The sequence below is a fragment of the Dermochelys coriacea genome, chromosome 21, assembly GCF_009764565.3.
Source record: "Dermochelys coriacea isolate rDerCor1 chromosome 21, rDerCor1.pri.v4, whole genome shotgun sequence".
NCBI lineage: Eukaryota > Metazoa > Chordata > Testudines > Dermochelyidae > Dermochelys > Dermochelys coriacea.
This window is the reverse complement of record NC_050088.1, coordinates 8,837,367-8,862,988: the sequence shown is the minus strand read 5'-3', so window position 1 is coordinate 8,862,988 and position 25,622 is coordinate 8,837,367. Positions and strand designations below refer to the sequence as shown.

Genomic DNA, 25,622 nt, shown 5'->3' with positions numbered 1-25,622 from the left:
AGACGATATACTAGTCCTGGCGATAGTTATGAAGAGCATTTTGAGACTCTCCAAAAGGTACTTGTGAGGTTGGCTGTTCAGGGGCTTAGAGCAAACAAGGGGAAATGTGAACTTTTCAAAGAGTCACTTACATCTTGTGGCCACACCACTGACCAAGAAGTATTGCATAAATCACAAGAGAAAGCTGAAACTGTCCTTAGCACGACCCAGCCACAAAACGTGCCCTATGGTTACATTCCTTCTGGGGCCTGGTCATTTAGTACCATAGGTTCTTACTAGAGCTGGTGGGAAATTATTTGTCTGAACCATTTCCCAAGAAAAACATCCTTTTTGCAAAATCATAGGAAATTTTCAGGTTTTGCCAAAAAAAAAGTCAACTCCCTGTCAAGAAAATCAAAGTGACAGCTCCCCGGCAGGCAGGCAGACTGGGACACTCTTGTCAATTTTACTTCATCCTGCCTGCAGCTGGGAGGGGGCATGGAGGCTGAGCACCCAGGCTTTCTGCCCCTACAGTCCCAGAGCTGGGTGGGGAGGCGAAGCTGCAATCAGGATCCTTGTCTTCTATTGCTGAAGCCACTGGAATCCTGCCAGAGCAGCACCATACCCATGGAGCTTGTCTTTGTCTATCTGCATGCAGTTAGTAAACCTGGTTCTTCAGAACCCAATTGGGGCTGTGTGGTTTCCACATATTTTTAACATTGTGCAGAGAGCAAAGGCACAACCGCCATGTTCCAATGTGACTTAATTTTCCAGCAAGGAGCAGCCCGGTGTTAAATTATTCTAGGTTATGTGGGTGTAGCGGAGATAAAAATCCTCTCTTCAGAGTTCAAAGTGCTTTCACAAATGTCAAAAGAGGAAGAGGCAAGGTTGCCAACCCTCCAGGATCATCCCGGAGTCTCCAGGAATTAAAGATGAATCTTTAAGTAAAGATTATGTCATGTGATGAAGCCTCCAGGAAGATGTCCAGCCAAAACTGGCAACCCTAGGAGGCTGTGAAAGTAAATTAAGTAAGGAGGAAAGTGTTCCTATCCCCAAATGGCAGAGAGTGAAAGTGACTTTCCCTCTGTCACATCAAACGTCAGCAGTAGAACCGGGACTGGAATTCTGGGGCATCATTACCCCAAGACAGGATACGAGCGATTCCCACTGATTGCAGCTGAGAGCACTGTACCCGAGAGCAAAATTTGGCCCCTAGATTTGCCAATGCTTAGACTAGCTCATCAGGAGCAGCTAGATGTTTCTGCCCAAGAGTTCAATGTCCCATTGACATCAACTCAGATTCTGTAGCAGGAGATTAGGGGCCAATAAGCGCCCAATTCCAGGGTTTTGAAATGTGCTGGGTTCCCTTAAGTTCCACCTTCCTGGTTGCGTTGGCTCTTTGGTGAAATCAGGCCAGATTTGTGAAATGTTGTGGTTTTGCTGAATCCGCAAATTGTTGAATCAGAAGTTTTTCTGACCAGCTGTAGTCTTCAGTTAACAGATGGGTAAACTGAGGCCCACAGCGGGGCCTAAGTTCAGATAGGAATTCAGTGGCAGGGTCAGGAATGGAATCAGCACTCACGATTCTGAGGCCTTTGCCATAACCACCAAACATTCTTATCGACCTTATCTTAAAGGAGGGACAATCGTTTTCTAAGTGACCAGCGTTCTCCTTAAACCTCACCCTCCCTGGGCCTCTGTTTCCACCTGTCAGAGTGCTTTGAGATCTACAGATTCAAAGAGCTGCATATTATCAAGCCACTAGTCCCAACAAAGGAAATGAAGATGTAGTGAGCCAGGTAGCGTTTAAACTTGGAGACACAGCATGACTGAGGCCACTCTATCCTACACACCCTCTTAAGAGTGGGTGGTATTTAAATGGAATTCCTGTGGTTGGTTTAGCTTTAAATTCACCCCTGCTTAGAGCAGCTGCGTGTTTCTGCCCATGACATACCGTTTCAATGCCATGCTCCCTCAGCCATATGTTTATTTTGCACCAAGAGATCAAACCAAAACACATTTGCTTCATGGTTTTAATGCCTTTTATTTATTTGCAGTCACTTTTGAAGGGGAGCCCAGAATCTCATAGCACAGATTTCACCGGAGAGAGGCTTCAGAAATTTGCAAAAGTTCAGTACAGAGAGACGTTCAAAATCCTTGAAAAGAGGCATGTGGGGGCCACAGCGTCACACCCAGCAGGTTGGAGGAGAGGCAGGAGACAATTTGGAGCAGCATGGAAGACAGTTGGTGGCAGTTACACTGCTGGGGCGAAGCCCACCTTACTGTTGCCTACATCGTAAACAGAGTAATACGACCTGAGGAAGACGTCACCCAGGATCCAGCGGGGCTGCCCATTCTGGGATGGCAGGTAAGTGGGTGAGATGCCCACGACGCACTCCCTGCTATTGCTCTGTTGAGAAGATAGAAAGCTGAGTTAAAGCCCTTTGGTTTTGGAAGCTCTGGATGGATCACATGTTATCACATGGATAACACAAGTATGGATGTGCCCAGCAAACCCATATCAAATATACAGCTCTCTGGGAGCCCACCCAGAGGAGACTCCACAACTACCTGGAGCACGTAGGCAGAGGGGCTCAACGGGAAGCTAGTTCCACTGATGGTGAAGGAGATGGTAGGCATGCTGTCAATGCTGCTGCAGCTAACCACGTACTGTGGAGAGAGAAAGCAAGAGCAGGTTTACGTACTGTGCACAGCCACTGCAGACAAAATGCTATGTCCCGTATGCCTCTTGAACCCACACTTCTCCACACAGAGCCTCCTTCCATCAACCCGGGAAAGCTCTTTATAACAATCACATGGAAAAGGAAGGAAGTCACATGTTTTACTACATTTGAAAGGCCTCAACACCCTGAACAAGCAGAAATTATTAGGTCCAGCTTACAGATGGGCAAACAGGCACAAAAAGGTTAAATCAGTTGCCAAAGACCCAACTGAGAGTGAGTGACAGATCCAAGAATAGAATCTAAGAGTCCAGGCAACTAATCACCTGCTTTAACCACTAGCCCACACTTTCTCTGAGCTGTTTCACCTAACAGAAACCTGCTTAGAGGCAAGGTTCTTTCCCTCTTCCACTCCCTTCCTCTCCATACCTCACCGTAGCCGTTCTCCTGAGCACCAATATCCTCCATCAGCTGCACAAAGATTTCTTGTGGAGCAGTGAGGAGGGAAGTTCCAGTGTCCACAATCCCCTGGCAGCCACTTCTACACCAGCCAGTGGACTGTCCGTCAACAGAGAAACTAAGGGAACAGAACACAGGACACTTCAGCAGGAAAATTCAGCAGCAATGTACCCATCTCTGTTGCGTGATGAACCAAGAACATGGGGGTCCTGCCATTAGAGATGTTCGAGCCACTGTTTTGTGTTCTCGTGGTATCTCTGGAACTTGTTAAGTTTGGGTTATCTAGGGTCCCACAGAGACTCAGGGGCAGAGTCAGGAATAGAACCCAGGAGCCGAGTCAGGAGTAGAAGCCAGGAGTCCACGTCTTGACTTCCAGAGTCCTCTGTCTGATCCTGAAGGACAGGTTCATCAAAGGCTATTAGCCAAGACAGTCAGGGATGCAATCCCATGGTCTGAGTGTCCTTAGCTGCTGATTGCCATAAGCTGGGAGTGGACGACAGGGTATGGATCACTCAGTGATTGCCTGTTCTGTTCATTCCCGCTGAAGCACCTGGCATTGGCGACAGCTGGAAGACAGGCTACATGGACCATTCCTCTGATCCAGTATGGCCATTCTTATGTTTCTTATTATGATCAAAGCATGTTCCAAAGCCCATTGAAATTAATGGAAGGACTCCCACTGATTATGATGGGATCCAGATCAGGCCCTACATTCCTACAGAAAATACCAATGACAACAATCTTACCCTTCAATTCCAATTTGCCAATAAGCATCCTGGGTGACAGCCGTCCAGACAATCTGACCAGAGTACAAATTGGAGTCAACTCCTCCAAAGAGAAGTTCACCACCATCCTGAATGCCCTCTTGCCTAAACAAACGCACAGAAGAGAAAGCGCCTGGTTATTTATAGCCATCTACAAAGTCCAGAGACAGCCTGTGACTGGAACATCCAGGATCCTAGCTGGAGTTATAGCACAAAAACCTTCTCAGAGATAGACCAAGAACCCTTGTGGCAATGCGGGTGGGGGGGGGGGAAATCAAGCTTATGATCATCATGCACCAGACACTTTGGTGCTGTGACACCTGCACATTCATCCAGTGAGCTGAAAACCTGGGCAGACCCCAGATACCATGATGGCAGGTGGGTGCCATTCAGTTTGCAATGGGGTGTTTCAGAAAAGCCTCATCTACTGTTTGGAGGAAATGAATCATCTTAGAACAAGGGTGGAGTTGTCAATCTAGTGCCCGGCATTCAAAGGTGCCATGGAAGTAGCTATGAGTACTTGGCATCTGGGAGAAAGCTGGCACTGAGTGTCCAGCGCGAATCATAGAATCATAGGACTGAAAGGGACCTTGAGAGGTCATCGAGTCCAGTCCCCTGCACTCACGGCAGGACTTAGTATTATCTAGACCATCCCTGACAGGTGTTTGTCCAACCTACTCTTAAAAATCTCCAATGATGGAGATTTCCACAACCTTCCAAGGCAATTTATTCCAGTGCTTAAGCACCCTGACAGTTAGGAAGTTTTTCCTAAAGTCCAACCTAAACCTCCCTTGCTGCAATTTAAGCCATTGCTTCTTGTCCTATCCTCAGAGGTTAAGAAAAACAATTTTTCTTCCTCCTCCTTATAACAACCTTTTACATATTTGAAAACTGTTATCATGTCCCCTCTCAATCTTCTCTTCTCCAGACTAAACAAACCCAATTTTTTCAATCTTCCCTCACAGGTCACGTTTTCTAGACCTTTAATCATTTTTGTTGCTCTTCTCTGGACTCTCTCCAATTTGTCCACATTCTTCCTGAAATGTGGTGCCCAGAACTGGACACAATACTCCAGATGAGGCCTAATCAGAGTGGAAATGGTATAGTGAGGCCTAGAGACTGTAGCCCATGAGGAACATGCTATGTCTGATGCGGTAGAACCTTCACCCCAGGGAGGGGAAAGTGAATGACCTCAGTGAGCTTCCCCATACTGAGCGGTTTGCCCAGCTCTGAGTGGGAGAAGAAGGGGCTGCAGAGAAGGAGTACGCACTTCCAGGGGAAGGGATGAAGTCTGCTCCTAACCATTATTCTGCCATTGGCCCTCCTCAGGGTATGGGAGACCAGAGGAGCCGACACAAAGGGAGAAGGATCATGGGAAACAAAGACAGCACAAGGGCTTAAAGAGACAGGGGAATGGCCTCCTCCTACTTACCCGCTCAGGTAGAAGCTGAAGAGCGGGGAATCGATGAGGTTCTCCTGCATCAGACCTTGCATCACAGTGGTGGCACCACCAGCAGCAATGGCAGGGAAACCCAGACCGAGGATCCCATCGAACTGAGCATAGACAAAGCTGGTGCCAGGCTCGGTCTCACTCAGGCCAAATTCCTGTTTTGTGATGGAAATGTCCTGGATCTGCGGCACAAGAGATAGGAATAGCCATTACAACCAGACAGAGCAAGCAGGCCACTGGAACCTAGCAAACCCAGGAAGGAGAACTTTGGGTGCACTTATCTAACCAGCCAAAAAATCTCAGAGCACTTTCTGTGGGTATCATCACCTCCATTTTACAGATAGGGAAAGAGGCACAAACAGGTGAAGCTATTTACCCAGTCCATCAGAGGCAGAGTTGAGAGTAAAAACCAGGTCACCTGATTCCCACCACTAGACCACGCTGCCTCTTACAATATTACTGCATCGTTGTGTTGTTACTTCACTATCAGCAAGACCCACTGAGGCTCAGATATTCCTCCAAAGCTCTGCAATGAGTGGATGTCCAACTAAAGAAAGGCTTTCCAGCTACAGGTGCCTCTCCGTACACAGCCCGGGAGTCCGAAGGTTCATGGTGTTGAAAAAGGAATGCTGAGCACCTTGGAAATACTTAGACACCCAAACATCCTGTTCCTTTTCCCCAGCCACCTCATTTCTGAAAGCCCACTTCAAAAGCCCAGACTGGATCCTTATCATCTGGAGATTAAAAGTAGTATAGATGTCTCCGTTTTGGCTCTCGGAAAGGCACTGTTTAAACAGAAAACTCCCCAATAAGCGATGAGCCGTCTATTCACTAGCTAGAGTGAGTGATCTCAGCCCCCTTGTGGCAGGGCCTACAGGGGAAATCAGAGACTTTCCACCGCTGCCTGCTGAAGGAGTTCGGATGCCAGTGTCTGTCAGCCAATGCTAAGCTCCAATAACTATATGTCATCTCCTCGACTGATGCTATTACTTACTGTCACGGTGTCATAGCCAAAGACTCCAGTGAGGCTGCCACTGCCATATTGCAGAGAGAAGGTCTGTCCATCGGAAGAGTAAGTAGAGGAGGCGCTGGGGTTGAACAGAGTGTGGGTGGCTAGTGGTAAACACAGGTCAGCATCAGCTGTCAGCTCATGCGAATGACAGATTCAGACTCAGAGTTGAACCTCCCCACCCCCAGCCTGAATTGAGCCCGACATTAATCCCCTCTAGAAAGGTCCAAGAATGGCAAAACTTGACCTTTCTGTAGCACCTACCCCCTGCAGTTCTCAAACACTTTGCACCCATTACTAATCAATTAAGCCTCACTGCTTCCCTTCCAGGTAGGTCTAATCACCCATACTTTATAGGTGGGGGATGAAGGCACAAAACAGGGTAGTGACTGCCACATGACCGTCCTTCCCTGGCTTGCCTCTTTCTTCACATGCAGCCTTCTGAAACTTTCACATGTGCCTACACTGATTGAAGCAGCTTTTTGGGACTCCAGACACCTCAGCACGCCATTCAGTGGAGCCGTTATGGAACTGAAAGCATTTGAGTAGGAATTTCTCCCCTTTGTAATACACAGATTGATTTTATTTTTATAGACATATAAACAGGGCAAGAAATAATGCTGCTGCAGAAGATCCAAGAGAGACAACTGTGAAGGTCTGGACACGTGTCTAGAACAGACGCAGAAAGGATACCAGACAGGGTGAAAGATACCAAAGTGCAAGCAGACAGAAAGAGAGGAAGACCAAGGATGCGTTGGATGGACATGGTGAAGACTGACATACAACAAAAAGGTTTAAAGATGAACAAAGCCAAGAAGCTGGTACAAGATAGGAAGAGGTGGACAGACTTCGTTCGGCCTCAAGAGTCACAGCTGAGCTGACGGATGGGAACCAAAGAAGAAAAGAAGAATAATCTCTGTGTGTGTGTGTGTGTGTGTGTGTGTGTGTGTGTGTGTGTGTGTGTGTGTGTGTGTGTATTATATACTCAAACACAATCTATTTTAAATTATTGTGTGTGCGTGTATATCGATACATAAATCAATTATTATTTGAATTCCCCTAAGAGCCCAGGAGCCCCAGTCATGTACTAGCCCCCCACTGTGCTAGGCACTGTACAAACAGAACAAAAAGAGGGTCCTCACCCCACAGAGCTTCCAATCTACGTAAATGACATGCACTTCCATAGCCTGGGCTATCTTTCTGTTTGCAGCGGGACTTCAGAACACTCCTATCATATTGGGATTTGAAGGGTGTCTACATTATTCCTGACAACCAATCTGGATTAGGGCTCGGTCAGTGCCCACGATGGGATACTGTGATCGAGAACCTCCCTCCATGGTAGAGACATTTCCCTTGGCCCCTTGTGCATGGGGATTACTCACTGCAGGCCTGACTCTGGCAGTACGTAGAGGGCACCCACAGGTTGGATGAGCCAGTGTCGAAGAGAACCAGGAAGTTCTGGGGTGGGGTTCCAATGCTGATCTCCCCATAGTAGGACAGCTAGAGAAAAGGGGGCATTCTTTTCATCACAGGTTCTCCTCCTCATGATCCATGTCACTTGCCAACCAATAGTACTATTGAGCATGCTGGAGACAGTCATTGCCATCTGCACCACATATATAATCTCAAATCAATGGGGCTGCCATGTGGGCTGATGGTGACAAGAGACGGTGGAATCTCATGCAGTTAGAGGTTTTGCAAATGACTCCAACTCTGCTAGAGGGTTTCCAAAAAGGGGCAAACTTCCCCCCTTCCATTTTAACCCTTCCCTCTACCCCAGAGAGATTCAATTTCTTAAATATATATTCTAGCTAAGGGCAGCCTGTGCTCTTTATTAGGGCCGGGAGAACTGTTGGGTCTTTTACTCCTCATGGAATAAAAACTATATGGAGGAAACACCGGGTACAGCTGAGTCCCAAATAACTGTTTACTAGCTACAGCAGAACCTCAGAGTTACGAACAGCAGAGTTATGACCTGATTGGTCAGCCGCACACCTTATTTGGAACTGGAAGAACACAATCGGGCAGCAGAGACCAAAAATAAAACAACTACTGTACTGTACAGGACTGTGTTAAACGTAAACTACTAAAAAAATTAAGGGAAAGTTTAAAAAAAAGATTTGACAAGGTAAAGAAACTGCTCTGGCGCTTGTTTCAAAATGGCTAAAAGCGGCATTTTTCTTCTGCATCATAAAGTTTCCAAGTGGTGTTAAGTCAATGTTCAGTTGTAAACTTCAGAAAGAACAACCAAAACGTTTTGTTCAGAGTTACGAACAACCTCCAGTCCTCAGGTGTTCGTAACTCTGAGGTTCTACCGTATACATCAACACGCAAGCCTTAGCTATATACACGTGGCTGCTCTGGGTGGCTGCTCTAGAACATGGTGACCACCACGAGAGGGCCCACAAACTATTTAAAGGGATACTACCCGATTCCTGTACACTACAAGAACCAGTCCTACAGAAGATGGGCTGGTGCAAGTTGGGTATCATATTTTCCATTTGAATTTCTCTCCTCCCATCCCTGCTCCTCGGTTGACAGCCTCCATCATTTCCTCATCTCTGCTCCATTTTTGTCATTTTTTCTTCCAATCAGGCACATACTCACATCCAGGTCATTAGCCAGGGCCTCGTAGGCAATAGCGAAGTTGTTGAAGTACTTGCTGGCTGGGTCATACTTGTGGTTCTTCAGGTAGTCCTTGAGTACACCCTTCTCCTTCATCACCTGCCGCATGGATTTGAATTTCTTCAGGGGAATTCTGCACAGAATGAAAAGACAGCAATCAAGTCTCCCCTCTTCCTATTCCACCTCTCTCCTTTTTGGTCTCACTCTTCCTGCTTCTCTTCCATAGCTTCAATAGGTTTGGGATGGGGTAGTTTAGTGGTATGTTTTCCAGCCACTCAAAGAACCCAATGCACTAGGACTAATTAGTTAGGTTCCACAGGGACTGACTTCATTGTAATTATAGCAGGAATAAATTTGACCCAATCTCTTCCACAGTCTTGGCTCTCTTAAGCCCTCCTTGAAATACGGAAGTAGCACACTGGAAAGCTAAGAATGGGAGATGGACACTGGGGTAATCATGTCAATGTTCAATGTTAAGACCAACCCTGGACTATTGTTTCCTTGGTCTCTGGGAAAATGCAAAGCCATAGAAGAAAAAGCCAATCATTCTTAAGATTAGTACTTCACACTTGTACAAGCACTACTGATTCACCGATCTGCAAGTCTAGTAAGGTCAGTAGCATTGTCCCCATTTTACAGATAGGTAAACTAATGCTCAGAGAGATTAAGTGATTTGTTCAAGGTCATAGAGCTTGTCAGTAGCAAAGCCAAGGACAGAACCCGCGAGTCCACTCTCCTTCTCAAACCACTCCCCACAACATTCCTATTCTTTCTTTCACGCCAGCATAATCAGCCATCACCGTCATGTGGCCATGCTGTTATTCCATGCTCACCTCACCAGCCCCTCCGAGAGATGGAGACAAACCAAGGCGAGGATCAGCCACTTCATGATTCTCTTCTTTTACAAGCAGTTTCTAAACAGTCCACCAGTTCAGTCCTGGATACCAGGCTGAGGTTGGAGTCCCAGGCTCCCTGCCTATATATACCCAAAGGGTGCACTGTTGTTTTCACCTCCTTCTACCACCATCTCATTCACATATCAGAAGCTTATCAACTGTCAATAACACTTCATGCTGAGGCTTGTCCTAAGAGGGCTAAGGACCCTTTATCTCAAGAACAGCTGCCTAATCAGAAGACTAATTGCCATTTTATTTTTAAATTACTCCTTGAAGGGAAATGTTGGAATGATAAGAGAAATCAAAAGTTCTTAAACTCCCAAAACACCCAACAACCCACCAGCTTGTTCCACTTCATCTTCCACTTGCTTGCAGTCTGATAGCTCTATCGCATGTTTTTTCCAAAGGAGGAAAAGTTTAATTGCACACAGCAGCTGACTTATAATGGAAACTACAACAAGATTATAATAGTTTTGAGTGACCTGCATTGTTTCCGTCCCAGGATTCACCTGTAACTTTTCAAGAGGCCAGACCAGGACAAGGGTTCATAACGTCCTTCAGAGAACAAAACATGGTGGCGTGGGTTGCATATCGAAACACAGTCTCTGCAGATTAGGGGAGCTCCATTCACCTCGGAAGGCAGGAATGTCCCCATGGTGGCCTTTTAAAAACAACCAAAGGGTGAATTTTAGGGAAGGATTTTTATAACCCCAAGAGACCCGGTGTGTGTGCAACTGTATGCTTAATTTGCATTTGAAGTTACACTGAATGTGTGACAGTCAATCAAATCTTTGCACATAAGTACAGTAAAAATTGTAGTAGCGAGGCCAGCTAAGTACTTAAAAGAGATTACGCAAGGTTAGGTGAGACTCTTACATGAAAAAGACCAAACATTTAAGTCATCACTAGCTTCAGAAATTCCAATTTGCCATCAAACGTATTGCAGATGCAGTGGTAACTCTCAACCTTAACTCTGCCCAGTAGTTACACTCGTGGAGCAGTGGGAGTCATGCAAAAAGTGTCTTTAAACATCAGCTTTGTCTAAGATGGGATACCAAACCCTAAAATGCCTTAATCGTAACCTTATTACTATTAAATGGTGTCATTGCAGAGCAGAGTTAGTTATTTGGATTTCTTCACCATGCATTTCCGTTTCTTAATAAAAATCTTAACTCTCAATTTCTTGGGCTTGGAGATGATCACAGCATCACTGTCATGTTTTTCACCCTGGCCTTACTGAGACAGACTCTAAACCTTCATTCCATTTTAATCGTTTTTGGTTTTTTTTTGGTCTGGGACTTAATACAATACTTAGGGTTGCCAACATGGTATTTCAAAAATATAGGCCAGTTTTCATAGCGCGCACACACATCGATCCTGGGCTGACGCTGCAGAGAGGTATTAATTTGGGGCGGGATGGCAACTTGCCAAAATGTGGTGCCTGTAGTTTACATATTAATTATTATTATTAAGTATTTCTTGCTGCTTTTTGCAGCACTCAGCAGCTCCTGATCCTGGTGTGCAGTGAGGAAGAAATCTCTGCAGGGTGCCATTTCAGATTTCAATGTGGGATGAAGGGCCAACTTTCAGCAGGGGATCCAGAGGCCACTTTGGCATGACGGAGGAGCAGTCGGGACTAATTTGAGCAGCGTTGAGGCCCTGTATGGCCAGGTCAAGTTGCCAACTGGCGGCACTTCACAAAGTGCAATCCCGGAGGTGGAGCACAGTTCTGCCCCTGATTTCAGGTGCCAGAATGATGCCCCAGACCTCTCTGGCTACAGGCAGTGCTACATTCCTGGTTGAAATACTGGATAAAAGGCACTTGGTCCTGATTTTTTTTATTTAAATAAGGGGCATCACTTATAACATAGGACTGTTATTATCCCTGTGGAGGCACAGCCCAGCAGATCACCAGGGGAGGAGAGCTCTGATCATAAACTCAATCACCCTTGGATCTGCAAGGGAGACTTTATCAATGGCCTTGCTCAGCATTGGAGAACGAAGCCCCCCTGCGCACAGGACAGGAACAGCAACCCCTTCCCCACTCCTCAGCAGCATCTAGCTCAACTCCTGTGTCTGTGAGCAAGAGCCACCACTTCATCATCCAGTTCCCATCAATACCCTCCAGCATCAATCCCTGTCTTGGTCATTATCACTGTTTGCTCCTGAGCCCCAAGTAATGTGGATTCTGACACAAGCTGCTAGGGGAGCGAATTCCAGATGTGCATCACTCACTAGGAGAAAAACCCCTCAGGACATTTTGTCTAAACTTCAGAGGTTCCAGTTCCAGGGACATCCGTGTTGTCCTGTTGCTGCTAAGTTCAAAGGGAGCTTCATCTGCACCCGTATGATCAACTCTGATGGGTTTTGCAAAGATTTCACAGGGGGAAGGGCCAGAAGGGACCATTTTGATCATCTAGTCTGAACTCCTGCATAACACAGACCAGAGCATTTCACCCAGTCATTCCTGAATCAATTCCTGTGTCTGGATCAAACTGCCAATGTGTAACCCTGTTCTGAGCCCATTGTACCTACTTCTGGCAGATAACTGGGGGTGGGAGGTGTCTGTCTCCCCTCTTCCCCCACCCCATTTTTTTTTAAACTCACTTTGTCAACACTTGAACTTTTCATGCCAATCAAGTCTTATGGAATTGCTTCCTCCATAGTCTCTTTTCCAAACTGCAGATGGGTAAATTCTTCAGCCTATTGACCTAAGAGCAGTGCCATACTTTGCTGCAGTTTAGATGTATGATCACCTTGATATCTGTGTGAACAGGGGATGGTGAAGAGCAGCAAGGAGAAGGAAGACTCTCAAGCTTAGCTATGCAAGCAGCAGCCCTTACTCTCCACCCCCAAAGATTGTGACAGTTCTCAGCAGAGGTCTGTGCTACGTGGCCCATATCCTGGTCTCTGGATTGTCATTATCAAAGGGCAAATATAAAGATCAGCTCACTCAAGGGGAACTTTATCACCAGGGCCTAGATAAACAATGGAAACTGCTCGCCCCATGGGCCAAAATAACAGAAAAGCAAATAGAACGTGGGTGGGAAAGGGGCATGGAATAAACCCTGTTACCCCACCACACATACTCAAATCTGATTTGGTCTTGCAGAATGTTCCTTTCTCCTTCAAGCTTCATAAAAAGAGGGCAAGAGGCCAGGTGCCTGGTTGTATCAGCTAAAGTTATTTATTTATTTATCAGCTGATTTATTGCCAACACTAGAAATGTAAGAATTGTTACACTGGTTCAGAGCAATGATCTGTCTAAGTCCAGGATCCTGTGGCCATCATTACAAGATGCTTCACGGGATACTGCAATGAACATCATAGTGGACAATTATGGAGTAACCTGCTCCTAAAGAAACTTTATTCCTGACCCTAGGCAGCAGTGGTTGACCTATGCCCTGAAGCATGAAGGTTTATAGTCCTCATACATTTTCTATCCTGTCTGAACCAAACATGGATGTTCTTATTATTGATTTAAAAATCTACTCATCTGACAGCCTACCAGATTTTTTAGGTCCAGCGATCTTTTGTGGCAGAGTCTCAAACTTTAATTACATATGGTGTAAAAAATGTATTTTCGTCTCAGTTCTAAAATGCACTGTCTTTCAGTTTCATTGGATATTGATTTGGTTTTGTCTTAAGAAAGAGGTTACTAGGGTACATAGGAGCATCTGAGACGACTCCTCGATTGCATTCATTATTTCATATTCCTCTCTCATGACCCTTTTTATCCATCTCCTCTCCAAAACAGATAGTCCCTGATCTCTCTTCACACCGATGCCTTTCCAGGACTCATCATTCTATCACCCAGCTCTGCCCCTCTCTCTTTCTGCTAACATGCTTTTTGGAGATGGAGAGACCAGAACGGAACAAATCAGTGAACTTCAGAGCCATCTAGGCAATTTGGCTACACAGCACTCATTCATTTCAATGAGCGGGGGGTAGATGAATCATAGTCAGCTTTGACAATCTCAGCCAGAATCCCAGGTGAAGGTGTAGTGTTAATTGAGAAATTGGCATAACTCCACAGTACTATTTTCAAACTCTATCTTTAGAGCACATTGTTTAGTTTTCTGGCCACTACTATATACCAAGCCAGGGTTTTCATCAAGTTGCCCACTGTAACACCGGGGTCTTTTCCTTGCATTATTTCCACCCGTTTAGAACCTAGCAAGCTGAATTTTATCTGCCATCATTAGTTCTTTGCCAACTTCTCTGGTCTTAACTAACCTAAATAATCATTGTGTCTGCAAATGTTGCCACGGCTTCGTTCATCCCATCCCATCCCATCCCATCCCATCCCATATCATTAATATAACGAACACTAGCCTTAGCGTAGACTTTTGTGGCACAATGCAGTGTTAACCTTTCGACAGGTTGAAAATTGGCCATTGACTCCTCTTTCTTTTCTGTCTCTTAACCAGTTTCTGATCCATGAAAGAATTTTCTCTCTCCCTCCTGCGATCGTTCAGTTTTCTTAAGAACTTCTTTGTGTGGGACTTTGCCAAAGGCTTTTTGAAAGCCCAGATAAGTTCCATTAACCAGTCCTACTAATTCACTAGTTGGTCAAACAAGGTAAAAAAATTCCAGTAGATTAGAGAAGCATGATTTTCCCTAACTGGAACTGTCCCCAAGTCTTGTGATATTTGGTGGTTTCCTTAAAGGTCACACCACTGAGATCAAGGGACTCTCAGATTTAATTAAAATATATATATTTATAGCTCTCATGTTTGCAGAAAAACCCTGAAAGCACAACCCCTAAAGGCTCACACATCCGAAAGCACAAAGAAAGTCCCCCAAATACTAGTTATTTTTTTTAAAAGTTTATGATTTTAAACCTATCTCATGATTTTGGGGGGTCTGATGTGATTTTCAAATGCTTGAGATTGGCAATACTGCTACTGCCTGCAGTTTGATCTATTTTGGTACATTTCACAGCTGATAAGTTCAAACAGGAGCCTTCTATTAAGTCATAGCTCAGAGCTAAATAGATTGTAGCTAGTCAGCACTTTGGGATCTCTAGTCTCTTTCTCCATCTCCTCCCATTGTCCTTTTTATGCTTTGCTCAAGGGTGCCCCTTTGTGCTTGGCACAGCCCCTAAAATCCCACCAGCCAAGGAGCTCCCCACAAATAACTTGAAACACACCTCTCTTGTGATGCCCCTTCACTTCCCTTCATTGGAACCAGTGGCTCTGTATTGTATTATCCAGGTTAGATTTAAGCTCTTTTGGGCAGGAACTGTCATTCATATTCCACAAAGCAATATAAACAATGAGAGATTTTCAAGGGCACACATGGCAGGCAGGTACTTAAATTCTATTTTTCCTTTGAAAGTCTCCCCCAACACAGCGAATGTAGTGAATAACAAGGCAGAGGCCATTGCTGGAGGCAGGATACATGGAGCAATGGGCTGATCTCACATGGAAAAGCTTATGTTCCATTGCTCGGGAAAGGCACAGGACTGGAACAGCAGGTGGTCAGAATTGAAGTGCATTGATGTAACTGTTTGTGGGGAGCCCAGGACTGGTAAAACAGAGCGTAGTGGTGGTCATGACTAGGGTGCATTGGCACAGCTGTTCATGAGATCAAGGATAGAATAGCAAGTAGTGCTGCAGGCCATGATTGCAGGATACCGGCAGAGCTAGAGGTGGCATCCAGGACTGAAATAGCAGAGGTTACAGGAAGCTGGGATAGAGGTACGTTGGCAGACCTGTATGGGGAGGCCAAGATTGGCATAGCAGGTCAGGATTCGGAGCACTAGCAGAATTGCATGAAGGAAAGCACCTACTTACACTAGGATTGATTCTGGCCAGCACGCCAGGTCTCCAACTTAAACAAGCAACTAAAATTCATCTTTAAACTGGACAATTCTCTATTTAACACCAAACAAGCCACACCCTCCACCAGATAGTCATCAGATTCCATTTATTCTGTATACATTCTTAGTGCACATTAGAGTAAGACAGGAGCGCTCCTCAGCTCACACAGCACTAAGGCTCTTTGCCTTGAAGGTTACACCTGGATGAAATATAAACAGGGACTGAATGGATATCCATAGTAATAACCCATAGAAGTAATTACACAGAAAGACCGATCTCTATGGACAGAGCAGCTTTGAATCCCTGGTGACCAGAGCCCCGAAGTGCCTTTGCTTTTCCGCCATGTCAGGAATATTTAGTATCAAAGACACCAGTACAAGTAACAATGAGGAGAATCACACAGGATAAGAGCTTGAGGTCAACACAGATGTGCCTGGGCCTTTTGACTTTAGTCACACACACAAAGGAAGGAAACAAATAGGATCCCCTCTTTAGAACCGGCGTGTTCCCCACACCCACTGCCTGGCTTTCATTTCCCAACCTCCAGCCTACCCTATCCCTTAACTTCTTCCCTTTTGGTCCTGTTTCGTAGCAGGAGTCCACTCCCCTTCAGCTACCTACACACACAACACTCAGCTTCAGATGAGCCAAGCTTGGTGGGAAGACAAACTCTGCAGACAGACAGGCTGCAAGGATGCCATAACAGGTGAACTGAGATTACTACTAAGCAATTGATGAATGACGATGCACAGGAAGGGTGAAGTCAGATGGGGTTGGGTAGCATCATGCCTACGGAAAATGGGTAGGAAGTGGCTGTGGAGATGACTAAGAGAACTTATGTTAATAATACCTAGCTCTTGTGTATCACTTTTAATCCACAGATCTTGAAGTGCTTTACAAAGGAGATCACTACCATTATGCTCATTTCACAGATGGGGAAACTAAGGCATAGGGAGGTGACGTGATTTGCCCACTGTCATCCAGCAGCAAAGGTGAGAATAGAACCCAAGCCTCTTAAGGTCTAGCCAGTGGGCCACACTACACATAGGGATAAACAGAAACAACTGACTGTTCGAGACACACAAACCCTCACGTGTCCTAGTGTGAGGCATGGGGTCTCTGGTGTGAGAGGTACAGAAACAATCCCCTCCTAGTGTGGGAGAGAGGAGATTCTGAGGGTTAGAGGTATTTAGACAGCCACTTCCCACTGGAGGTAAAGACAGCAACAGCTGGGAATTTTTTCCAGTGGACACAGTGGCTTACATAACAATACTTTGTATTTGTGTAATTTTTTTTTGTGTTCAAACCACTTTGTAAACATCAATTAATCCTCACAATACCCTTGTAAGGCAGGTAACTACTTCTAGCATTCAGACCAAAGGCGTTACAGTTCCTCTCTATTCCTAGAGAGAAAAGTAGGCATCTAGACTGTACAAAACAAGCTAGAAATAGACACGGTTCTTAAGATGAGACCTATTCCCTGGCAATCACATAAATAGATGGCAAAGGAGAGGGAGTCCAACTGCCTAACTTCAAAACCCAAAGAAAAAACACTTCAAAGGTTAAGCCACTCAAAAACAAAGAAAATTTCCTCATGCCGAAAGCCTCCTGAGGACACATGGTCTTTTCCATGTTATCAGCCCCACACAGAACAGATTAGTGCAGGGATGATCCCAGAGGAAGCCCTCCATCCACAGGACAAGCCTGAAGAGATGATGTGCTGCTCATCATGGAGCCAATTCAGTTCGGGGGCTAATTCCTTTTTGTGTTAGCACATGCGAGGTCTCCGGGGTAGGTACTCACCCATTTACGATGCTGAGCTCCTTGTGTCCAGCGGTGTGGCATGAGCCAGATATATAATGCTTTGGAGAGCACCTTTGACTCTGAGACCAAGAAGGTTTATGAAGGCCACTACAAAAGATAAAACATTCTGGTTTTTGCCTATGTTGAATTAGCTGAGGTGGTCACAGCATGTCTGGAGTGGGGACACTGGGATCTGGATGATGGTTCCTAATTTAACCCACATCCAAGATACAGGAGCACAGGCATTTGTAAAGTCCAATAATCTGTTCCTTGCAAGGCTCACGGCAAGATGTGCAAGGAAAAGAAAGGCAACCATTAAAAGAACACAATATGGAATGAGAAATATAGTCTTATGGAATGAGATGTCCTGTTTTCTTGTCATGAACTAGAAGGTTTCTAATAAGGATAATTGGGGCCAAATTCATCTCCTGTGTGACCCCACTGAAGTCAGTGGAGTGACAGCAGGGCTGAATTTGCTCCACAGATTAACTCCTCAGGGCAGGGATCTGTGTCTTATTTTAGATCTGTAACAGTGCCAGGAATACCTATGGTGCTCCATAAATATAAATAATTCCAGACCAAAAGAGAATCATAGAATAAGAGATTCCAAAAGAATTACCACTGGATTACAGGCTACCTACCATCCATTATCCAAAGCAACTTCTAATCAAACAGATCAAGGAACTTAGTGGTGAGAAAAAGTCAAATAAAAAAGGTCCAAGCCTGTTCAACCTGCCACTGAAAACTCCCATCTTCTACCTGAGAATGTCCCACATCTGACCACTAGAGGAAGCTATGAGGGTGGATAACATCACACTACACTTATTAACATGGAAACCCTCATCAGCAGGGGCTTCCCTTCTGTTTCTGGTCCCAGAAGCTCTCATGCAGCAGAGCTCACACTGTGCTCCATGAAGTGTTCTCCTGGCTGTCGAAAACGAGGCAACAGGATGGAGACTGGAAAGGACCTTGTCCATGGAAGGAGATCTCACCCTTATGAAGCTGCCAGAGAATGGAAGAGCAGTGGAGCTACTGGTCTAATACATTCCTGGCTAACTCAAGACAGGTGACCATGGCTGTGTCTCCCTCAAGCCCATGAGATGACTGACTGCCTTAAGAAGCCTTTATCCATTCACAGTATGGCCAACTGGTTCTCCCGCTTTGCCTGCACAGATTCTCTCCATCCCCTGAAGTCTTCCCACCCAGCTCAAAATCTGAACTTGACCTTCTGTGCTATGGAGACATGGTTCCAATGAGCATTAAATTGTAAATTTAATTCTACTCAGCCATCCCCTAGAGCCAATCTGCCCCTGGCACTTCTCTCTTGAACCTCTTCATGAGATCAGCAGCTTCTCATGAACAAAGCCTGCTGAGTCAAACATTGCACTCCTCTTACATAGGGATGCCATAAGGAACGGAGAATTCGAGAGACAGTAAATCAAGACACAGCCAGACTGCAATTTGTAAAATCAAACTCCAAATCAAACCACAAATGTACTAAATCAGAACCACCCAGGATGGAATCAGAGGCTTCTTCTCTAACCTCAGTGATGAGAGAACTTCTAGCTACTTCATCTCCCACACTTAGCAGGTGCATCATCCATTATCAACCACTATAAACTGGATTATAGCTTTGATAAGGCAACCAAGTCAAAGTGTCATAATCTTTATGTACTTATATGGCCTTCATCGCCATAGTACCCCAATCACAAGTGCCTTACAACACCCGTGAGATAGGGAAGTATCATCTCCCTTCACAGATGGGAAACTGAGGCACAGGGTAGCGTGACTTGCCCAGGGTCAACCAGGAAGTCAGTGAAACTAGACCATCTGAATGGCATTCCAGACCGGGGCATATTAGGGGCTTCAGCCTGTGTGGGTGTACTGGGGGAAGCCCCACAGAGCCGTGTTGTTAACAAACAGCGCCTTGAAGAGACCAGTCTGATTGATTCCAGCCTCTTGGCTCATTTAGAGTTTTGGAAATACTCATTCAGGTATACTGGCTGTTCCCCACAACTCCCCCACTCTAGAGAGAGAACGCTATGACATCAAACTCTACAACATGGCCCCAGGCCTCACCTATTACATTACACCCCATTTGACTTTTCTCAAGACAGGTAAACTGTACAGATCTGTACTCAGATACAGTTTTACTGATGAGTGGCTTTGGATACACTTAAGGGAACCCAATGTTTCTGTCAAAAGGCAATGAAAGGCCCCTCCCCTTTCGATGGGAAAGGGCAGGGTCTGAGATATCTTACTCCAGTGCCAGGAACCATACTGATCTTGGGTGTAACCCTACCAAAGCTAAAGAGGCTGCAACCAGGAGGAATTTGGTCCAATGGTCAAGGAGTCCTCTTCTGCTATTGCAGTAGTGTCAAGAGTCCTTTGTGATCTTGCGGTAGTTCTAGCCAATAGCAAGTAGCAGGCCCACATAGGGCAGAATGAGGAAATTTACCTTTTTGTCTGGGACTAGATTAGCTTTGCCGTTAAACCTCCTAGACCCTGATCCTGCAAAGAAATGAGACTCAATGGGAGAGGAGGGTGCTCAGTGATTCATAGGCTTAGGCCCCACATTACCTGAGGTCATTTCCCATGATTTACTGAAAGAGAGAAAGAAAGAGAGAAAGAAAGAAAGAAAATGGCACAAGCCTTGTAAGTGCCTTAGCACCAGATCCCATCTGCCAAATGAGAGAGTGCATGACAAATAACTTACAGGATCCTCTTTCTTATCTCAATCCTTCTCACCCTTCCCTCTTAGTCTTTCATCTCCATCAGGAGATGATCTTGAAGTCCTAGGATTGCCACCACCAGGCCACTCCCAATTTTAATATATTACATGTTCTTAAAGAGAGGCACACATTCTAAATCTTATCAGAGTCACCAACAAATACAGGAAACTTCACAACAGAGTGGAGCTACCACAATACAACAGGGATAATGGCTCCTGTCACATACTGGTTTTTCCTCTCTCCCCTCCCCCCTTACTCTCAAAGGTGCTGAGACTGTCCACAGTATGACTTACAGCATGCTAGTAAGAGCTCCTCTTCAACATGGGTGTTGCTAGGACTGTTTCCCAAGCCAATGTGGACAGCGACTTTTCCATTTCATCTGCACTACAAATACAGCTGTAAACAGGGCACCAAACACAGGATAAAACCTCAGACATTTCCCATCTGCATTACAAGACCAACTCTGCTTTAACCGTGTGGGCGACAGGCATGTTGTAACCAGATCCCCTAATACTGTCATAGTGTAGATGGATGCAACGTCCGAGAACTATGTTATAAAATCATGCTACATACAACAACGGAGAGCTAGCCAGCTGGGGTATCTTGTGGGTGCATCCGAGCATGGTCTGACTAACCTAGTTCTCAGAAAACTATTGCTGATCAGAGGAATTGTGATAGGGCCCTGCTAAAGATGCTTGTTAGCACAACTGTAATGCGGACAAGGCCTGAAAGTCTGCAGTTCACGCAGGCTAAGCAAAATCCAGGACAGAGAGAAGTGAGAGAGCATGCTGTTTCTTTTATCCTGACGTTAAGAGCACTCATCTAGCAGCAGGCAACCACTTTCTACTTCGTGGTCATTTGTGATCAACATTATTTGTACTCAGCCCCGCTAATCACTTTTTAAAATCCACATTAGATGTGGGGAAATAAAAACGTTTTATCCTCTCCATTAACTGAATAAACCTGTTAAATCAATACATTTGCTACAGGCCAATGAGGAAGTGATCAAGGTATTAGAGGACTTGATTTACTGCTGTGGATTTGTGCCAGGCTCTCTACATACCTAATCATAACAACACTAAGCTAGATAGTTCGTCATGCCAAAAGCTAGCAACGAATTCTGAGAATACACTCTGATCCGGGCCGCAAGTGAATGGAATGGAAGGTCTCAGCAGACTTCAGTGAGTGCTGGATTGGTCCAATGAAGCACTGTAATAGGTAACAACATTTGCCCATAAAAGGGCAATTCAAAGCCCACCGAAGACAGTGGGAGTCTTTCCATTGACTTCGGATCAGGGCCTACATGAAGACAGATAAAACTTGGCATGGCTTAAGTGGGATGAAATTCATGCTCCAAGATTGGACTATGAAGGGGTCCATAAGTGCATCTGCAGCATCAGCTGCCATGTAATTCTAACACATTCGTATTGTGACATTTAAAGACATTCTGTCAAGATCAAGCACACATTTAACAAAACCTATATCCTGACTTGTTTTACAAATAATTTTATTTTGCCTGGATGTTTTGCACATCTCTCAGCTGGGTGAGCAAAACTAGACAAGTCAATTTAAATTCAGCAGTTAGTCAGTTTCAGCTAAAGATTCTCAGGCACTGTCCAGCGCTGTAATGTCCGAGATGCAAAAGCTGCAGGGGAGGGTGATATTTAAATGTTTAAAAAAAGCCTCTTGAGATTTTTCATGAAATATTTTTATACAGTTATTTAAAAAAAAAAATTCTTCTTTACCCCTAATGAAACCTAAGTTTGGGGCATAAACTACTTGACAGTTTCCCTATAAATAAAGTCAGTTCATAGATTAAAAATAATTAGCTTCTGTTATAGAACAAAAATAAGAGATGGAGGGAAGCATGGAAGACAAGAGGTCAAAGGCTTGCCAGAACTCACTCACTTCTGAAAGTGATGGTGGTGTGTTTGCTATTTGTAATGCAGACACCAAGCCAATGAGAAGAATCATACTTCTACAAATGATAGGGAGTTCCTGACCTGAGAGCAAAGAGCTTATATGGATATCCATCAATTTTACTTATTTGTAGGGCTGTGGCTACATTCCTTGCATTGCTCCTAGAAGGCTCACTTTTCAAGGCAGCACCACAGCCCCAAAAAGAAGCTGGAGCTGTTAGCACTGGAAAGAATCTCAGTAATCGACAGATTATGTTTGTGACCTCCAGGGCTGAAATATAAGCAGATGATCCTGCTTTTCCCTTTCACCGACTCTAGTCTGTTAACATACCAATGGCAAAGACATCATAGGAAGGTTTGGATGGCTCTGTTTGCCAACCCCGAGAGAGCTTTCAGAGAATCGGATGGCATGATTCAGATCCTGTGGAAGAGGGCGAGGAAGTTTCAAAGCGATAAGGCAGAAGTTAATATAATTCCAAGAGCTCTTTTATGTCTCTTAGAAATGAGAGGGAATAGCAAAGTGGAACCAATGAATGTCTCATGCTGCAGAGACTGGTGTGGCCTGTAGTAAGTGAAACCATATACAGAATGTTATCACTGGACCATCCCACAGTGGAAGAGAAGTAGAACGTCATGCGCAAGTTTGTTTGTTTTTTTACAGAAGGGCCTGATGGTTCACATCAAATTCAGCCCTGGGGTAACTGGTTACAACCACTCAAAGCCAATGGAGTCATAGTAAAGCTCAGTTTAGTACTTTGAGTCTACAATACAAGGAAAGAGCCATGCATTTAGCTAAAACACTAGTCAATTATTTCACACGGACTCAGCGAGGTGGTGTGGGAGTAGGCAATGTTCCTTAGATAGGACTCCAAGCTTGGTTGCCTCGCAGTTATGCTCACACTTCCATGTGTTCTGCACTCACTCCCACCAGTGCATTCCAGGTAACTGAGCTTTGAGTCACAGCTACTCTTTCCCCATTTGTGTTCCACAAAGCATCTGGATGTAATACATCACCCTTTTCACCATATCTCCCCCCCCGCCCCAAAAAAAGGAGTTGAACACCAAGCAGATCCATTGCATGATGCCATTGGCTTGGCACTTTTAACGTTGATGCAAAAGAACGTTGACAAAATAAAATAAATAGATAGAAAAATAAAATAAATAAATAAATGGGCAGCTGGAAAACATTTCTGAATATCTACAAAAAAAGACAGACAGAGACGTACACACCAAGGGCTCCCTGATCCCAAACCTCAAACTCCACTTGTATTCCCCGTCTTTCCCCCTGCTCCTATGGTTTTTTTAAAACGCTCCCAATATGCTCTCCACCCCCTGTGGTCTTCTCTACACAGGCTGCTGACACGGAGGCCATGAAAGCAGGGAGATTGACCCTGGTCCATGAATGACCTGTTCACGTTTATACTCCGCTTGGTGCCATTTCGAATGCTGGCCCCCTACAAAATAACTAAAAATAAATAAATAAATAAATAAAAAACAAACAAAAAACGTTTTCTGCTGCTCTGCAAGGCTTTAAAAACAAACGACACGGGAGGAACGGCGAGACGGAGAGAGGCAGGCAGACAGACATTTTTAAAGTCTGTGTGATGGAGCTATCCCAGGATGCTGTATTGAGCAATAAGGTTAACGGGGCATCAGGGCAATAAAGAACAAAAGTCACGCTACACGATACACTGAAAGGCAGGTACGAAAGCCACAATGCAGCGCTTGCATTCAGTGTTTCCCTTACACAGGCAAGTCGGTGCTGTTATGCCGAGTTTTCCTTGAAGTCCCATCGTCTCTGGGCAGCGCTCTCTGCAAGTTGGACATGGCTGCTGTCTTTTTAAGGTCAATGACCGCATACGAGTCCATCCTGCTGGCTGGATGGGTGGCAGAAAGCGGGGCGCAGGGCACCTGGTGGCTCTGGCGCCCCTTGTGGGGGTCACCCTCCAGCTCTACCTGGATGTAGTTGAGTTGCCGCTGTTGCTCCGGGCAGGGCCGGCGGAAGTCGAAGCTGAAGACACTGGGCGTGCAGTTGTGGCGGTGCTGCAAGAAGTCATCCCGACGCAGGCCGCTGTGCAGTGCAGTGTTTTCCGAGTTCATGTAGTTTTGCAGGGGGTCGTCTTCGTCCGGCTCGGGGTAGCCATTTGGAGAAGGAGTCAGCACGTCCCCAGAGTCCTCGTCCTGCCGCAGCGGCTGGCACTCCCACACAGGAGGCAAGGATGGCAGGTTCTCGTAGTGCAGCAGGGGCGTCCTGCGGTGAGAGCAGCTGTTTAAGCCCAGGTCCTCCCGGGTGAGTTTCAAGCGCCCGCCACGCCGGAGAGATGTGCCCCCAGCAGGCAGCAGGCCATTCACATTCTCGTACACACACCTAGGCACGAGGCACTCATCCTTGCACTCGTTGTTGTTGTTAGGGGCACAAATGTGTCCACCGCATTCCCGATGGTAACGGCAGGAGCTGTCACGTTTCACCATGTGCCTGTGAACTGGGGCAGGACCCAGCACAAACTTCACCTCCCCTGGCTGCAGGAAGACCTGGGGGTTTCGGTCCTCCAGAGAGCAGCTGTGGTTCCCGTGCAGGAAAGGAGGGTGGACTTCAGGCAGCGAATGCATGCAGTGCCGGCCCCTTATCTCCTCCTCGCCATTGGTTGTGTTCACATAGGTGTGGGACTGCAGGGAGAGAAGATGCGTTTTAGAGGCAGAGGGTGATGCTGGGGAGGGGGACAATGATAGGAAGAGATCAGAGCCCAAAATACAGGCGGTGGAGGTGGGATTGAGTGTAAATACAGCTGAGAATGTGAGTGAGAAGAGTGAGGGGTCTGACAGCTGATAAACCGGCGGGGTGGGGGGGGGTCTTGAAAAAACTTGGAGGGGCAGTGTGCCGAGAAAGTGGGGAGTGAAACTTGCCCGAAAGGGATGCAGCTTTAATAAAATTATGTTTACACATCAACTGTTGCAAACCAAACACCCAGCACCTGGAAACAGGAATGAGTTTTGTTTTCTCTCTTGGATGTGAATTTAGTTTCTAAGGGGCAGGATGAGCAGCAACTTATCAGATTTCAATTGTATTTCCTCTCACACTGCTCATCTAGAAACTGCCATGAAGAACTGCAGTTATAAAGGGGAAATAATATGGCTCTAAAGCTTCCCCATTAGTCTGGCCTGATTCAGTTCTGCTCCTCGCTCCCATAACTCCCCAGCTTCTCCCTTACGATCAGAGCCACTATTCATCAAGGGAGTGACATGTGGCTCTCCGGGGTCTGAGGCCAGATCTACGCTAGAAGTGCTTTGCTGGTATAGTTATACTGGTATATTACACCACCAAAGCGCTCCTAGTGTAGATGCAGCTTATACCAGCATAACTGTGCTTTTGCCAGTAAAGCTTATTCTAGCCCCCCCAAAAAATGAGCTATACCAGCAAAATTGCAGTTTTGCCAATACAACTACATCTAGAGTAGGGGCTTCTGCCAGTACAGCTTTGTC

General features: G+C 45.6%; 1 protein-coding gene across 5 annotated transcripts in view; it reads right to left on the bottom strand.

Moving 5' to 3' along the window:
• Positions 1 to 1,784: 1,784 nt before the first annotated feature.
• LOC119846237 (gastricsin-like) overlaps positions 1,785 to 25,622 on the bottom strand; it is a 36,985-nt gene continuing 13,147 nt past the window's right edge. For 2 of the 5 annotated variants that reach the window (XM_038379626.2, XM_038379627.2), the window contains exons 7-15: positions 23,890 to 24,809; positions 8,950 to 9,100; positions 7,725 to 7,842; positions 6,328 to 6,446; positions 5,316 to 5,515; positions 3,866 to 3,988; positions 3,090 to 3,237; positions 2,551 to 2,649; positions 2,013 to 2,389 (exon numbers count right to left, since the gene is read on the bottom strand). In XM_038379626.2, coding sequence (XP_038235554.1) covers positions 2,234 to 2,389; positions 2,551 to 2,649; positions 3,090 to 3,237; positions 3,866 to 3,988; positions 5,316 to 5,515; positions 6,328 to 6,446; positions 7,725 to 7,842; positions 8,950 to 9,100; positions 23,890 to 24,809 — 2,034 coding nt within the window. In that variant the 3' untranslated portion in view covers positions 2,013 to 2,233. Of the gene's footprint in view, positions 2,390 to 2,550; positions 2,650 to 3,089; positions 3,238 to 3,865; positions 3,989 to 5,315; positions 5,516 to 6,327; positions 6,447 to 7,724; positions 7,843 to 8,949; positions 9,101 to 9,800; positions 10,344 to 23,889; positions 24,810 to 25,622 lie in introns of those variants that run through there. The other 3 variants (XM_043500351.1, XM_043500352.1, XM_038379630.2) reach the window with 3 other exon arrangements.